The sequence below is a fragment of the Gambusia affinis genome, linkage group LG24 (assembly GCF_019740435.1).
Source record: "Gambusia affinis linkage group LG24, SWU_Gaff_1.0, whole genome shotgun sequence".
In the NCBI taxonomy this organism is placed as follows: Eukaryota; Metazoa; Chordata; class Actinopteri; order Cyprinodontiformes; family Poeciliidae; genus Gambusia; species Gambusia affinis.
This window is the reverse complement of record NC_057891.1, coordinates 4,199,624-4,216,405: the sequence shown is the minus strand read 5'-3', so window position 1 is coordinate 4,216,405 and position 16,782 is coordinate 4,199,624. Positions and strand designations below refer to the sequence as shown.

Below are 16,782 nucleotides of genomic sequence, written 5' to 3'. Positions count from 1 at the left end.
CTACTGAATATTGATAAAATTGATATATAAGAACAAATATTAATAATCCTAGTAATATAAAATAACATATGTCAGAAAATATGAATGTTAAATGAGAAAATTATTGCTAATTTATTTTAGTAACTCAAATAACAAAGTGAGTACACTCAGATTGATGTTTTCAAACCTTTATTTCTGTAATTTAGGATGATTTTTCACTGACAGCTAATGGAAAGACAAAATTTAGGATCATTAAATATACCAATAAAAAAAAATACAGAAATTTAGGTTTAATTAAAAATATTTTTAAATGTTACCGTTAGAGCCTCGTAGGAACTTAATGAGTGGAACAGCATGTCTGAGCTTTTAATTCTTTCAAAGTTTTTAAGTTGGTTTTTAGTGCTAAACCATGAAAAACATAAACAACAGAGAGAAAAGGCTGACGCACATGGAAGCTGTTAGCACACAGATTATAGTTTCAGATCTGGATCTTAACTGGATTGTGGCCCAGATCACCCTGTGCCATAAAAGATTCACCTAATAATGACACTTTAGATGCATAAATAAAACTCGGTGCTTTAACCTTGATTCAGAACTGTTAGTATCTTTGTTAAATGTTTCATGTTCTGAGTAGAATCACTTCCAGTGTTGCTTTAATTGCAGTTTGTCACAGTTGACAGATTTATTTTGCATCATCCATATAATTTCAGTCATGCTTTGGGTGTTTGCTAACACTTCGAGCTAAAGTGACTGGAACGGAGTTGTGTGCTAACAGGAGCCGTGTGAATCCATATAATTTGTGTTTTTGTTTGGAAATGTTTGGTTTTGTGCTTTCAAGGCTTCAATATCATGATTGAAGTGTTTGTTTTTAAGTCGCTTTGCTCTTTTTACCACAGATCAAGAGACATAATCCAACAGATTATATAATTCTACCACTATTGGTTACAGTATTTTATTTATTTATTATGTATTTATTTATTTTACACTCTTTGATTTGTGTCATATTTTTTCTGATTCCTCCAGGGTTTACCTATTATAAGCCTGGTGGCCCGCCAGGCTTATAATAGGTAAAGCCTGGATTGCTTAATTTTTTAAGGTTTTTTTAAATGTTTGTATTTTTTAAGGCTTTATAGTTGGTGTTCAGGTATTAATCTTTTAATAACACATAATTATCAAGTGATATTTTCAAATTTTCTGTCAACTTCAAAGATTTTCTAACTCAAAAACATGGCGGATCGCTGGATGAATGACTGGCCTAGCACCCAAACACCAGGAAAGACGGATTGTATGTGAACAGCATTTCCTTTAGGTTTTGCCAGAGTCTCAATTATATTAAGATCAGGACTTTCAGGGGTTAACCCAGTCAGTTTATAAAAAACGTAATTAAAGATGGAGGCTGCTCAAACAGTGAAGTGAAAAAGATGGAGTTTGCGGCAGAAAGCCAGAGAAAAGCTGCATTTTCTGCCCAGCGTTTGGACGCAGACCAGGACTCTTTCACCGGACCGTCGGCGCTCTGATTAAAAAGTCCAACATGACACACGCTCATGCTAATACACTCTGAACACAGCTGGAAGAGCTTGCTGGGATCCGAGGCTCCATAAACACGGGCTAAGTGATGTGTGTGGACAGAAAGCTTTTTTTTTTTTGTCTGTTAATTTCACTTTCTGGGAAATAATATCTCAGCCAATGACAGATTTTGTTGAAGAGGGGGGTTGCTGGGCAGAATAGCTGCCCTGTGAGGTCATGAGAATCAGGGATTGTAGACATGCTTAAGGCACTGAAGTGATAAGACAACCACAAAACTAATTAACTGTATATATTCGCCTTTAGGAGGCTTTAAAAACATCACATTCTACATTTCCTGTAATGGAGTCACTGGTGGATTATTGTCCTGATGTAAAACCAAAATGGCGGTCTTCAGCCATGGATGGAGATTTTCTTATGATTTTCTAGTTGCAAGCACAATTCCTGGTTCTTGTTGTGTTGGTCCTGATAAAAATGTATCTTTTCTTCCACATTGATGTTGATCTATCACATCAAATCCCATCAAAATACACAGAAGGCTGGATTATTAAGTAGCAAAAACGACTTAAATTTGTGCATCTAAAATCAGGGCTATAAAATGTCTTCATTTTTTCTTTCTTTTTAAAGTAAGTTGACTTTAAATATGTTGATAAAAGGTCTAGAGTTAGTTAATCTTGTCATTTGTTCTCGCAGAACTTTTCTGTTGGGTAAAAGTTTGAGTTGTGCTACCGCTAGCTAGCTGCTAATATACCCTAGCTGGCTAGCTAGTTAGCTTTTCTGTGTTTATCATGTTTCCAGTTGCCTAAACGATGTTTGTATTCACCATTGGATCACCTTTGGCAACCCATACGAGGCTAGGTGCATTCTGGGTTAAGGCTGTAGTGCAAGGGTGTCCAAAGTGTGGTCCAGGGGCCATTTGTGGCCCTCAGAATGAGTTTGTGTGGCCCCTGACTGCAGTAGAAAAAGCTGATGCAAATGAGATGGACACTTTTTAAAATTATTTTTGAGATTTCCATGGCAAGTTTATGTCTTAAATGGAAAATGTGAAACACAAAAAATGCTTCTTTCATTAGCAGATCATAGCATGAAGTCAAGCCACAAACATCCTGTGATTTTTTTACTCAGAAACCCATTTGGGCTGCACACAACAAATGTTTTAAAAGAACATTCTGGTCATTTCCACTGAAAATAAACTCCAAACAATTTATAGACCAATAAAATAGAAAACAATTGGTTCAAAAAGTTTAAAAATTGTAATCATTGAGGCAAATTTCAGACTAATGTTGGTTTTAGTAAAAATAATGGTTCAATTTGTTGTTATGCAGGTAAAGATGAAAGAATTCACAATAAGATGATTTTTGTGTTATTTAACAGAAAGAAAAGGCTAATTTTGACACCTAAGGATTTTAGCTTTGTCACCTTCCTAAAATAATCAAATAAAAGTGAATTTGGAAGAAATAAAACACTGCATTTTTATTCCCAATAGATGATTTAGTCAAAATTAGTCCATTACTTTACGGAGGTGGCAACATGTGATGTTCTCCTGTAAATTTCTGTCTTAAATTTCCTTAAAAGTCCTTAAAAAATCTTGAATTTGAGTTGGAACCTGGTCTGTGTGCTAACAGTTAGCCGTAGCGTTTAAAAACCGGCTGCTGCAGCCTCTCTAGTTCAATCTGTGCATTTGTGTTTGCTTGACAGGAAGAGGAACCACGTAAAAAGCAACAGGTGGGAAGCTGCAGCCATCACTTTGATGGTGTGCAGTGCATGTGTGGGATGTGTGTGTTCCTCACCCCTCTGTCCTGCTCGCCTTCCTTCTCTCCCTGTCTCTAATTATCCGTCAGGCATTTTTCTCCCATCCATGTGCAGCGCTGCCTCTCATCTGCCCTCCTTCCTGGCCACATTATACTTTGAAGAGTCTTTCTCTCCCTCTCTGATAATGATCCAAAATTGTTCTCTGGCCTGGGGAGATGAAGGCAAGCTGTGCGTTTTGTTTATGTTGTTTATGGTTAAAAAACAAAACCTCTGATGGTTGCTAAATCTGTTACGCGTCATTAAAAACAGACTTTACTCTCTCTTCCTGGTTTCATATTAAATGATCTCTGTGTGTAATCCTTTAAAATGTCATGTTTTCATGGGACACCACAGTCCTGTTGGGCCACTTTTGAGGCTCACTTTTGTCCTGCAGAATCTGAACCACGTCTCTAATTCTTAGCACATTTATACATCTTACATTCTTTTGTGATGATTTCCCAGAGTTTTTTACTCTGCCAGATTCTCTGGAAATCCGTCTGAGGTTTTTTTAATTTTACTTTTATTTGCTTTCGAAATTATTCATCTGAACCAGACAGCGGTATGAGGAAACACCACAATCCCCGTCTCCTGTTTGTATGTTGTCTCCTCTCTAATGTTTGGGACATGTGCGCCTAATCTCATCCACATGTTTCATTTGTATTGGGAACTTGAAGGGAGTCCCCTCTTTGGAGGAAACCATCCCACGGGAAGTTATCTGGAACTTTTTACGTGTTTCCCTGGATAAGGTTTTCTGTAATCATCAAAATATCCCAGATTGCAGTTGATCTGATGCTGGAAAAGACTGGAGGTGTTATTTCTAAATGCGATAATATTCAAATATTTATATTTTCCACTAAAATTACTATATGAAGTTGTAATATATTAGTTAGAGGAACAAAGCAGCACCTACCTTGTATTACAAAATGCAATAATTTCAAAATAAAAGCAAGATATTATGAAGAGCTAACTTCTCAAGTCAGGTTTATCTTTAGGAAAGCACCTGAAGGAGCCACCATTAAATAAAAGGTTAGTTGTGTACTAATCATAAATGTTAGTTCTGCTAAAGCTAAAGTCCTATAGCATCCCAGTAATTAGCTGAAGCTAATGCTAAATTGTTAACTTCAATTCAAATTGTATCTGTCTTTAAAAGACTACAATCATTGAGCATTTATGTCCTATGAAAGAGAACATGAGAGGAAACTGAACTGCTATGTAAACATCCTTCAAAATAAGAGCATGAATATACACATCTAACTGCCTGAAACACTCTTAACTGTCTGTAACCAAAACTTCAACAGAGATGTTGAACGTTATTCAACCAAAAGTAACAAAAAACTGTTTAAAAAACACTAAATTAGCTAAAACAGCTAAATTATTTGGCTGTTTCCTAAGCAAGCTTTAAAATGTATCTAGAAAAATTAATTTAGGAGTAGCTAATGTGCTAAAAAGTTAGCAAAAACACAAAAGCGTCAACTAAAGAAAAATTAGCTTCACTATTAGCACATTAGCAGATTAGCGGAAGTGAAGCTTGTGAAGAATCTTTCTGAAGGGCCACTACTCCAAACGTAACATAAAAGTCAGATTACAGTGTAAAGTACAGGAGTAAACGACCAGCCTCTTTATCTAATCTCATCCAAGCTGCATTAAACTAAAGTCAGGGTTTTTCTGTGACCTTTGCTGACCTGGTTCTCTTGTATTTTGCATGTTGTAACAGATTCGTCGGAGGTTGAACTGTTGAACCCCTGCTATGCTGGGAACCATGACTGCGACACGACAGCACTATGCATCCCACTGGAGGGCCAAGCTTTCCGGTGCCAATGTGCTACTGGCTATAGAGGAGATGGACAGAACTGTTACGGTAACTTCACCTCCCTGTCTTTCTGTTTCCACTCACTCAAACACCATCATACTGATTGTGTTAGATTTTTGTTCTTCTGGAGATGAGAGATGGATATTTTTTTGATATACAATTCAAAAATACTTTATTGTAAGAGTTATTGTAGATTTTTATGACTGTGAGCTGCTTCTGTTCCACTCCCTAAAGACTCTTTTATTCTTGTTTTGCAGTTCCTTTAGTTACTGGTAATGCAGGGTTTGTTATTAGGGAAGCGTCTCACTGTTCTGGTGGGGATGGTTTTATCCATAAAGTAGTTTATATTGTTGGTCACACACTTAGTCATAAAATTGATGTTATCTCTGTGCGGCTGGCAAAGAGCAATCCGATCTGTGGCCTTAGAATAACCCTCCAGGGCTTCTTCAGCTTCCTGTAGCCACTTTCTCACAGCCATTTTATTTACAGATACAAGAGAAAAAGAAGTGATTTTTTTCCCAGAAGAGGTTTTGGTTTGGAGTTATTTGTGCAAAACAAATCCAATATCTTGTTTTCTCTTGAAGCGGAGTACTAATTACGGCCCTCTGAGTTTTCTAGATCTTAAAGTGTCTGTTTTATCTAAATGTACCTGGCTGAGAGTTCAAGGCAAAACTCCTGTGGTTCTTCAACGGCTGTCAGTGTAGTGTTGAGGGTTCAAGTACAGTGTGGATCACTGGAACCAGAAGTTTTCTCCTCCTCTCTCTTTCCCCTGTTAAAAGCGACATGTAAGGCTTTGAGCTGGTGAGCGGTTTGTCATCAGGTCAGCAGGTGGTGTCTGTTTCCTGCTGACAGAACCGAGAAGGCCCAGCGGTTCCCATGGCCAGACTTCAGTGTCTCACAGATCAGCTGGTGCAGAATAATGCATTTACTGCCAAGAATTCAGGTATCAGCCGGGGTAGTAAGGAGGTTATAGGAACAGTAAACAGTAATTACTCCTTTATTGTGCCACATGTGGCTTGGTGTTGGTTTTGGACGGGGTAGTCCTGGTTTACAGAGTGTCTGACGTTCCCTCCCTGCCTTTGATGCAGACATCGATGAGTGTGCAGAGGGTTTGAGCTCGTGTGGCGATTATTCCCAGTGCCTGAACCTTCCCGGGACGCACCGCTGCCAGTGCCTGAGCGGCTTTGAACTGGACTTCGAAAGCCGGACCTGTGTTGGTAAGACAGACAGAAATACTCTATGCTTGAATTTAAACATTCAAATGATCAACATGCATTATTTTCCACATGAATTTATTTATCTTGAACTTTATCACTTTTTTTCTCATTTTCTCATCAATAGGCAGAATAAAAATGAAATAAACAGCTCTGGAAAAAAAAGAAAAGCATTTAAAATGATCAATTTCTCTGATTTTACTTTTTATAGGTTATGTTTAAGTAAAATGAACATTGTTCTTTTATTCTATGAATTACTGACAACATGTCTCTGAAATACCATTGTGGTGGCACTATCATGCTGTGGGATTTTTTCCTATTATTATTTTTTGGCAGAGAAACAGGTGGAAAATAGATCCCAACTGGATCTATGTGACACATAATCATGAAAGGAAACCAAAATGTTTTTAAAATAGAAATCTGAAAAGTGTGGCGTGCATTTACTTTCCTAAGTCAATACTTTTCAAAGTATTTTTTGTGTTTTTTTGTTGTTGTTTTTTTACATTTACTGCTGCAAGTGTTTTGTGTTAGAAACATTAACATTCTAAGACTTTGACTGGACCATTCTGACTTATCCAAAATATCAGATTGTAATTTACTGTCCTGCTAAATGGCAAATCCAGCCTCCAATAGATTTTCTTCGACAATTTTAGCACTAAAGCCAAAATATTCTAAATGCAATGTGTCTTAACTCTAATAGCAACTAATATATATTTTTTATTTTGAGTTATTTTTCTGCACTTTCTGAACTTTGGAAGTATTCCTAAAGAGCAGAAAGGGAGCGGCTGAAGTTGTATTTCTCAGCTAGAGGCACATTAAGAAGGAAGGAGGAATGACCAATGAGAGGACGGGTCTAATGTGAGGAGGACAGGCTGAAGGGAGGCAGCAAAGTGGAAGATAAGCTGAGAAATGGGAAGTTTTTTTGGCTATGAAATGCACCGTGGACCAAGATCCTTCATGTTTGTCACATTTAGATGAACTTCCAGTGAACCGTCTCCTTACTAAATCAAACTTTAATGCAAATCTTTACATTTAATTTAAGTTTTTTCTCCATTTTAAAACTCAAAACCTTCATAACATTTATACTGAACGCTGCATTAAAACATGATTAAACTATCATTTATACATTTGCAGATTTAGATGGCTATGTTTCTGCTGCTAACATTTGTTACCAGTAATAAGTTTACATTTTTCCCTCTTTTGCCTCATCATAATACCCTTTTATACTTTCATTATTACTTGTGTTTGTTTGTTTTATTTTTACTTTATTGTCTGTTGTTGGTAGAAACTTTTAAGATTTTATGTGAACATATTTCAGAGGCCGAAAACCTAAAAATCTTATAAGTTTTAAATATAAACAAATTACCATTGATTTTTGAAATCGATAAATAACAATGACACTAAAAAACCTTTTCCATTCTGATTATAATGCATATAAAATATTTGTGAAAAATTTTAATTCAGCTAATTTACATCACATTGGTTAACAAACATCTTCTAAAGTCACTTTGTGATTAAAAATTTAATAGATATGATAGATATTAATAGACAGATTTAAATTGACTTGTATTTATTTATATGAAAAAAAGTGAATTTGTGACTTTTTACAGTGAAGCAATATGTTATTGTGGAAAAGCAGACATACACACTGCAAAACCTTAAAATCTTACCAACTATTGTTGGTGTAGATTCTAGTGCAAATATCTTAATACATTTGAAATAAGACAAAACTAACTTACAAGTAACTTTTCAGCAAGAAATATGAGCTTGTTTTAAGTATATAGTTTCTTAATACTGATGAAAAAGTACTAGTACCATTGGCAAATTATTTCACTTATAACAGGGGGAAAATGTCTTAATTAAACTATTTACTTATTTACTTAAAATAAGCTCATATCTCTTGCTGAAAAGTTACTTGTAAGTTAGTTTTATCTTATTTCAAATGTATTAAGATTTACACTTGGAAGTTGATCAAAAATACTTGGTGAGATTTTGTGTTTTTGCAGTGTATATGTTACTGTATTACACCTAAACCATTAGGAGTAAACTTATGCAACAGTGCACACAATTTCACTTTATTTGGGTAAATAGCAGCACTAAATTAAAAACGTGCAGAAATACCTTTTCCTCAAACCGATGGGACAGTTTTTAGTTTATAACATTTATTTTTAACTGACTTTATTTTGAAAAGCTGTTAACTGGGTTCACTCTGACTGCTGCTTACTGGAGGTATGACACTGACTACGCTTATGTACTGCACATCACCACACTTCAGGGTTTCCCCCAGTGTATTATAAGCCTGGCGGGTCACCAGGCTTTACTTGTGCCCCCACCAGGCTAAGAATTGCTTATTTATCTAAGTCTTTTTAAAATATTAGGATTTATAGTTGGTATTAATCTTCCAGTCTTTCACTAACATAATTATCAAGTGATATTTTAAAACTTCTTGTCAACTTTAAGCATTTTTTAACAGAAAAACACGACAGACTGTTGGATGAATGACTTGTTTTCTTACACTTGAAGAAAAGCAAGCTTTAAGCTTTAAGTGAATTAAACTAAATTAGCCACAACACCTGGTGTGGTCAGATATCCAGACTGAAGTTTTATTTTGTCTTTGTTTTTCAGACATAGATGAGTGCATCTCGTCTCCATGCCACATCAGTGCCAGATGTGCCAACGCCCAGGGCTCCTTCCAGTGTCAGTGCCTGCCTGGGTTTTACGGCGACGGTTTCCACTGCTCCCCGGGTGGGTACAACAGTTACCCACTCATCTCCTGATTGAGTTTGTTTTTGTTAATTTCGTCTTTGAAATGTCAACACAGATCGCCAGAGGAGTCAGTGTGAGCAGCACAGAGACAGTTTACAGAGTGGAGGACAGCCGAGTGTTGGAGCCTACATCCCTCAGTGTGATTCTGATGGGCAGTATCGACCTCGCCAGGTGGGCTTTTTACACATTTCCCTTTGGATAATCTCTAATATTTATGTCGGAGAATAAAGTGGATTTAGAAAATGGCTCTGGATTGATTTATCCAAATGATCCCTGTTTAAAAGCCCAACTACAACAAAGTTTAGTTTTCTGTCATTTAAAAGGTTTAACATAAAACACATAAACCAGCGCTGGGTAGTAACTACATTTACTCACATTTACCTGAGTACTTTGTACTTCACTTGAGTAATCTTATTATGAAGTATCTCCACTCTTACTTGAGTAAAATGTCTGAATTTTGAATGAAAAACAAATATGTTTTAACCAAAACATCACCAAACAAAAACACACAACTGCAGTTTTTTTTTAAAGTTTTTAATGCTTGATTTTGTTATTTTTTGTTACTTGCATAAATTATTTTTATTTTAGTCCAAATAAAATACCAAAAGTTCCACTTAACTTTATATTTTGGTCCATCTGATGAGTAACCTGGAGTGAGCATTTTTTTATTAAACTATTTTAATGGTTCTATTCAGTGCCATGGTTCTACAGGACATTGTTGGTGTGTGGACAGTAGAGGACAGGAAAAACCCGGAACCAGGACTCCTCCTGGTGCCGCACCGCTAGCCTGTGATTCATTAGGTAAAACACAAACCTTCCCCTTCCCATCTGACCTGACTGATCTTTTTAAATAATAAAAAATTCTCTGTGTTACTCTTATATTTTGCTTGTTTTTGCATCAACTGATAAACCAGAGCGTCCAAAGACTCAGTGTGAACTTCACAGAGACAGAATCCAGACCAGCAGTCCAGATGGATTCCCTCTGGCTGGAGCCTACGTACCTCAGTGTGATGAAAATGGACAGTACAGGCAACTACAGGTCAGCACATAATGAGAGATTAGTAAAATGATTATTGAACTAACCTTGAGGGATCCGGATGGCTAAAATAAAATTAGACAAAAAACTTATAGTTTCTAGAAATTATCTTAAAGTGGCAGTATTGTATAATCTCAGCTCCTTCAGACTAGCCAGCAGTAATTAGCAAACACCTGGTGGAACTGCCCATCTCAGTGTAGGAGCTACTACTCAGAGCAAGGCCAGTGAAATTTTGCAAAATGGTTGATAGAGGAGTCATGTTGTGATGACTTAATGAAGGTGGAGTTTTTAAAGACACAGAGGCCCAATTTCAAGGTGCTAAACTGCAAAGTAAAATTTCTTTTGAGAAATATAACAACTGAAGGTAACATAGTTACTTAATTGTGCCATAAAACCACACTATGTACTTAAAAAACCCATAATATTGGCCTTTAGACTCAACCCTGGAAGAGAAAGATGTGTGTCCAGATTTCTTAAAATTAAAGTTAGCGATGTTTGGACTCACAAGAAGAACATTATAAAATCTACCTGTGCAGGTGTTTAAAGCATTTTTTAAGTGAACAATCTTGTCTGTGTTACTGAACTAATGTGTGTTTGAAAATAGCTGTGAATCTAAAATAATAAAATCAATACCGTTTGTTTTGTCCTGGTTGAGCTCAATTCTTTCATATAAAAAAAAGCAAATGTCATCTGCATAACGAAACACCACGATGCCATCTTCCCCAGTGCCACAGCTCTACTGGATACTGTTGGTGTGTGGACAGCCGGGGAGAAGAACGCCCAGGAACCCGAACCCCGCCTGATACGCCGCCCGCAGACTGCGACAAACCGGGTAAGTGACACAAACCTTCCCATGACCCCAGCATTCGCCGGCGTAAGCAGGTGCATCATGTTACTTCTTTTTTAAGCTTTCTTGTTAACCGGCGACCTGTGAACCCGCTAATTCCTCGACTCGCAGGCAACCCAGACAGCTTGTTTATGTGAGCTGGTGAGTTGTATGCTGCTGAGGTCACGGGGTCGTAAGCTTGGAATGCCTGGAAAAACAGGCGGGTGTTAAAAACCAAGTTTCCCCAAAGCGAAGGTAAAACTTAACAAATGAAGAGAGTCTAAGTGATTTTATGTTTGGCTTCAAAGCCCCTGAGTGGATATTTATGGGTTAATAAATGTAATAAGTGCTATGTTCTGGAAAAGTAATGGATGCTCTGAGGCAGGGGTGTCCAAACTGCGGCGTGGGGGCCATTTGTGGCCCTGGGATGGACTTTTTATGGCCCCCAACTGCATTTTAAAACCTGATACAACTTTCTTCTAATGGAAAATGTTAACCAAATCCAGACTTTTACTGAAAATCATTTTTTATTTATTTAATTTAAACTTTTTAAACCCATAACTGAGAATAAATTTGTTTAGCCGAGCCCAAAATTAATTTGAAAATTAATGTTCTTCCTTTTAATTCTGCAAAATTCTTTTTATTTCTGGCTATATGATGAACAAGAGCGAGATTTTGGTTGAATCTTTATTTTCTTGGCCTGCCAATGCTTTTACCTGAACAATTTTATTTAATATTATAAAATTTCAGAAATTACTTGAAGGTTACCATTATGTTTGCTTTTGTAAAGTCTCAACTTTTTAACTTAGAGCGTCCAAAGACTCACTGTGAGCACCACAGGGAGAGCATCCAGACCAGATCAGATGGAAATCCTCCTCCTGGAGCCTACATGCCTCAATGTGACCAAAATGGACTCTATCTACCAGAACAGGTCAGGATCTACTGAACATTTCTCCACTGTGCTTAAAGACTGAATTGTCACTGTTTTACATGTATTTACTGGTTCCAGTGCCATGCTTCTACTGGATATTGTTGGTGTGTGGACAGTAGAGGAGAGGAGAGAGTCAGAACCAGGACTGGACCTGGTTCACCTCGTGTTGACTGCAGAACAGGTGAGACTTATGGTTTTCTGAGGATCAACACAACAGAAAGAAAGTCTTCATTGAACTATTTAAGTTCTCTTCTTGCAGTAATAGTTAAATATCATCCGCATATAAACCAATAATGATGGTTGACTGCCTTGATGTCTCGATGTTCTAAGCCACAAAAATGTCAAAATGTCTCACATATCAACCAGAGCGTCCAAAGACTCCCTGTGAGGACCACAGGGAGAGCATCCAGATCAGATCAGATGGAAATCCTCCTCCTGGAGCCTACATACCTCAATGTGACCAAAATGGACTCTATCTACCAGAACAGGTCAGGATCTACTGAACATTTCTCCACTGTGCTTTAAGACTGAATTATCACTGTTTTACATGTGTTTACTGGTTCCAGTGCCATGCTTCTACTGGATATTGTTGGTGTGTGGACGGTAGAGGAGAGGAGAGAGCTGGAACCAGGACTGGACCTGGTTCACCTCGTGTTGACTGCAGAACAGGTGAGACTCCAAATATGGATTTCATAGGAAAACTGGAAAAACTAACATAACACACTGCAAAAACACAAAATCTTACCAAGTATTTTTAGTCCAGTTTATAGTGCAAATATCGTAATACACTTGAAATAAGATAAAACTAATTAAAAAGTAACTTTTCAGCAAAATAGGAGCTATTTTGAAGTGAATTATTCCTGAATAGTGATGAAATATAACTGGTTTCATTTGCAGATTATTTAGCTTATGGGAAAAAGTTCTTTTATAATCTATTATAGTCATTTCTTCTGGACCTTTAAACAGTTTATAGAGACTAACTGATCATTTGAACTGATAATTTGGAACCTTAATGATTTTTAAAGCTGTAGGGTTTGATTGTGGGAACGTCTTGAGTCATTTAGTTTTTGCGGATTACGGTGCTTAAAAAAGTTATGCAATCTATGACTCACATTACCCAGTTGAACCAGAGCGTCCAAAGACTCACTGTGAGCATCACAGGGACAGCGTCCAAACCACCAGTCCAGATGGACTTCCTCTAGTTGGAGCCTACGTACCTCAGTGTGATGAAAATGGACTCTATGTACCACAGCAGGTTAGACCTCCCTTACTTTGCCTTTGTATTGATTCATTTAACTCTCAATTACCATTGAATACATCTATATGGTGTGTTTTACTGGTTCTAGTGCCATGGTTCTACTGGATATTGTTGGTGTGTGGACAGTAGAGGAGAGGAGAGAGCCGGAACCAGGACTGGACCTGGTTCACCTCGCATCAATTGCAGAACAGGTGAGACAATGTGGTTTCATCCAAATAACACCTGGTATATTTATTTTGATGCAGAATCTTTAATGAATGTTTTTAAATGCACTATCAAAATGAGGACTTTGATTATTTGAACCTCATACAAAATGTACAGCCCTTTACCAAAGTTTAGGCAGATATTGCTGAAAAACATAACGCAAGACAAACATTTCATATCAGTCAACTGCTGGGTTTCAGATGACATCACCCAATGTAAATGGGGGGCAAGAAGTAAATGCAGCCATAATCCAAGAGCACATGTTTTCAGTCGGGAAACAGGATTCCCTCTCTTTTGTTCGCAAAACTTTTAATATTTATGCTTACATTTTGATTTTGAAAGCAGGACTTCATGTCTTTTTTCTTAAAATTTGCAACACTGGTACTCAAAACTTCTCCTTGTTCTCACACTTAGTCTCTGCTCAGACTCTGCTCGCTTTTGAAAACGCCTTTTGGCACAGTCGCCTGGCAACCTCTCAGCCAATAGAATGGGAGTGTTGTACTGGGTGCGTTTGTTTCCTTCTAGCTGGTGTGCCTGTGTGGCGACTATTGATTGTAGCAACCTGTGCCACCCCATGGATGTAAGGAGTTGGTTGGAAAAACTCCTGCCTAAGATCAGTAGCTGTTAGCAATCAGTAGCACACTGTTGGCTGATGCTTAGTGTAACACGGAGCAGAATGCTGAGGTTGTTCTTTTTGTTTATCAGTAGTCGTCCAGCAAAATTTGGCCTAATGAGGCCCATTTGTCCTGTGACTTTTTTGACAGTTGTCAAAATTTGACTGCAAATAAAACATATCCAGTATCACCAGAACATCTCCACTTTGTTGGAATCTATCCAAAGAAGCTTTTCCAACCATCTCTTCTGCTGATGTCTTGTATATTTCCTAATAAACTGTTTAAATATGTCGTATTCTCTCTCAGAGCGTCCAAAGACTCACTGTGAGCATCACCGGGACAGTGTCCAAACCATCAGTCCAGATGGACTCACTTTATTTGGAGTCTATGTACCTCAGTGTGATGAAAATGGACTCTATGTACCACAGCAGGTTAGACTTTCCTTACTGATCTTTATCTCTTTGCTTTCATTTATCTGGAACTTATAATACTTTGGGTCTTTCAGTGACAGCATTTAATGTTTATTTACTGGTTCCAGTGCCATGGTTCTACTGGATATTGTTGGTGTGTGGACAGTAGTGGACAGGAGAGAGCCGGAACCAGGACCGGACCTGGTTCACCTCATGTAGACTGCAGAACAGGTGATACTGTATACCGGTGACCCATCCATTCTAATTTCATTGTTACAGTTTGCTGGTTTCTGGTTCTCAAGTTAGTTGGGATGTGGAAATTTTCCTGAAATATTAATATTATGATCTTTGGTGAACATTTACTTTAATCATTGCCACCATTCTAGTTTGCCACTGGTATTTTTCTTGGGCGAAAGAATGTGTTTGTTCCCTTTTTTTGGTTCCCCACAATGCATTCATACCCTTGTTGACCAAATTCTGCGCTGGTGACAACACAATTATGTCCAAACCACTTCTCCTCTGGTCTACTAAACATTTCAGGTTAAATGATGATGTAAATGTTTGTCCGCTTCGTCCAACAGAGAAACCAGAGCGTCCAAAGACTCCCTGTGAGGACCACAGGGAGAGCATCCAGACCAGATCAGATGGAAATCCTCCTCCAGGAGCCTACATACCTCAATGTGACCAAAATGGACTCTATCTACCAGAACAGGTCAGGATCTACTGAACATTTCTCCACTGTTTTATGACTGAATTATCACTGTTTTACATGTTTTTACTGGTTCCAGTGCCATGCTTCTACTGGATATTGTTGGTGTGTGGACAGTAGAGGAGAGGAGAGAGCTGGAACCAGGACTGGACCTGGTTCACCTCGTGTTGACTGCAGAACAGGTGAGACTTATGGTTTTCTGAGGATCAACACAACAGAAAGAAAGTCTTCATTGAACTATTTAAGTTCTCTTCTTGCAGTAATAGTTAAATATCATCCGCATATAAACCAATAATGATGGTAGACTGCCTTGATGTCTCGATGTTCTAAGCCACAAAAGTGTCAAAATGTCTCGCATATCAACCAGAGCGTCCAAAGACTCCCTGTGAGGACCACAGGGAGAGCATCCAGATCAGATCAGATGGAAATCCTCCTCCAGGAGCCTACATACCTCAATGTGACCAAAATGGACTCTATCTACCAGAACAGGTCAGGATCTACTGAACATTTCTCCACTGTTTTATGACTGAATTATCACTGTTTTACATGTTTTTACTGGTTCCAGTGCCATGCTTCTACTGGATATTGTTGGTGTGTGGACAGTAGAGGAGAGGAGAGAGCTGGAACCAGGACTGGACCTGGTTCACCTCGTGTTGACTGCAGAACAGGTGAGACTTATGGTTTTCTGAGGATCAACACAACAGAAAGAAAGTCTTCATTGAACTATTTAAGTTCTCTTCTTGCAGTAATAGTTAAATATCATCCGCATATAAACCAATAATGATGGTTGACTGCCTTGATGTCTCGATGTTCTAAGCCACAAAAGTGTCAAAATGTCTCACATATCAACCAGAGCGTCCAAAGACTCCCTGTGAGGACCACAGGGAGAGCATCCAGATCAGATCAGATGGAAATCCTCCTCCAGGAGCCTACATGCCTCAATGTGACCAAAATGGACTCTATCTACCAGAACAGGTCAGGATCTACTGAACATTTCTCCACTGTGCTTAAAGACTGAATTGTCACTGTTTTACATGTATTTACTGGTTCCAGTGCCATGCTTCTACTGGATATTGTTGGTGTGTGGACAGTAGAGGAGAGGAGAGAGCTGGAACCAGGACTGGACCTGGTTCACCTCGTGTTGACTGCAGAACAGGTGAGACTTATGGTTTTCTGAGGATCAACACAACAGAAAGAAAGTCTTCATTGAACTATTTAAGTTCTCTTCTTACAGTAATAGTTAAATATCATCCGCATATAAACCAATAATGATGGTTGACTGCCTTGATGTCTCGATATTCTAAGCCACAAAAGTGTCAAAATGTCTCACATATCAACCAGAGCGTCCAAAGACTCCCTGTGAGGACCACAGGGACAGAGTGATTTGTGAAAAGATCACTTTCTCCTTGAGCTACTATTGCTGTCTGAAGAAATGCACCACTCCCGACCAAAAGCAACCACTAAGAGTCAAGGGGCGGGGCTTAGTGCTGTCAATCAATCTCATCAACTTGTTGCTAACTCTGTTAATGGCGGAGACGCAACTAACAATTACAGGAGAGCAATTTACCCACCATCATCATTAGCCATGCTAATGCTTTCATTGTTAGCCATGCTAATACAGTTGTTAGCCACGCTGTCATTATTTGGCATGCTAATGCCGTCGTTGGTAGCTATGCTAATGCTATAATTAGCCATGCTATTGTTGTCATT

The 16,782-nt window shown here is 38.1% G+C and overlaps 1 protein-coding gene across 9 annotated transcripts in view; it reads left to right on the top strand.

Moving 5' to 3' along the window:
- The window catches only part of nid2a (nidogen 2a (osteonidogen)), a 94,709-nt gene that overhangs the window by 66,725 nt on the left and 11,202 nt on the right, over positions 1–16,782 (top strand). For 3 of the 9 annotated variants that reach the window (XR_006370017.1, XM_044110092.1, XM_044110091.1), the window contains 21 exons: positions 5,009–5,152; positions 6,193–6,321; positions 8,944–9,063; positions 9,140–9,255; positions 9,780–9,885; positions 9,999–10,123; positions 10,847–10,952; positions 11,756–11,877; positions 11,956–12,058; positions 12,244–12,365; positions 12,444–12,546; positions 12,999–13,132; positions 13,224–13,326; positions 14,260–14,384; positions 14,492–14,594; positions 14,945–15,075; positions 15,152–15,254; positions 15,440–15,561; positions 15,638–15,740; positions 15,926–16,047; positions 16,126–16,228. Coding sequence is in view for 8 of the 9 variants with exons in the window: in XM_044110092.1 (XP_043966027.1) it covers positions 5,009–5,152; positions 6,193–6,321; positions 8,944–9,063; positions 9,140–9,255; positions 9,780–9,885; positions 9,999–10,123; positions 10,847–10,952; positions 11,756–11,877; positions 11,956–12,058; positions 12,244–12,365; positions 12,444–12,546; positions 12,999–13,132; positions 13,224–13,326; positions 14,260–14,384; positions 14,492–14,594; positions 14,945–15,075; positions 15,152–15,254; positions 15,440–15,561; positions 15,638–15,740; positions 15,926–16,047; positions 16,126–16,228 (2,445 nt within the window). In the remaining variant the exon portion in view is untranslated. Of the gene's footprint in view, positions 1–5,008; positions 5,153–6,192; positions 6,322–8,943; positions 9,064–9,139; positions 9,256–9,779; positions 9,886–9,998; positions 10,124–10,846; positions 10,953–11,755; positions 11,878–11,955; positions 12,059–12,243; positions 12,366–12,443; positions 12,547–12,998; positions 13,133–13,223; positions 13,327–14,259; positions 14,385–14,491; positions 14,595–14,944; positions 15,076–15,151; positions 15,255–15,439; positions 15,562–15,637; positions 15,741–15,925; positions 16,048–16,125; positions 16,229–16,413; positions 16,671–16,782 lie in introns of those variants that run through there. The other 6 variants (XM_044110098.1, XM_044110096.1, XM_044110093.1 and 3 more) reach the window with 6 other exon arrangements.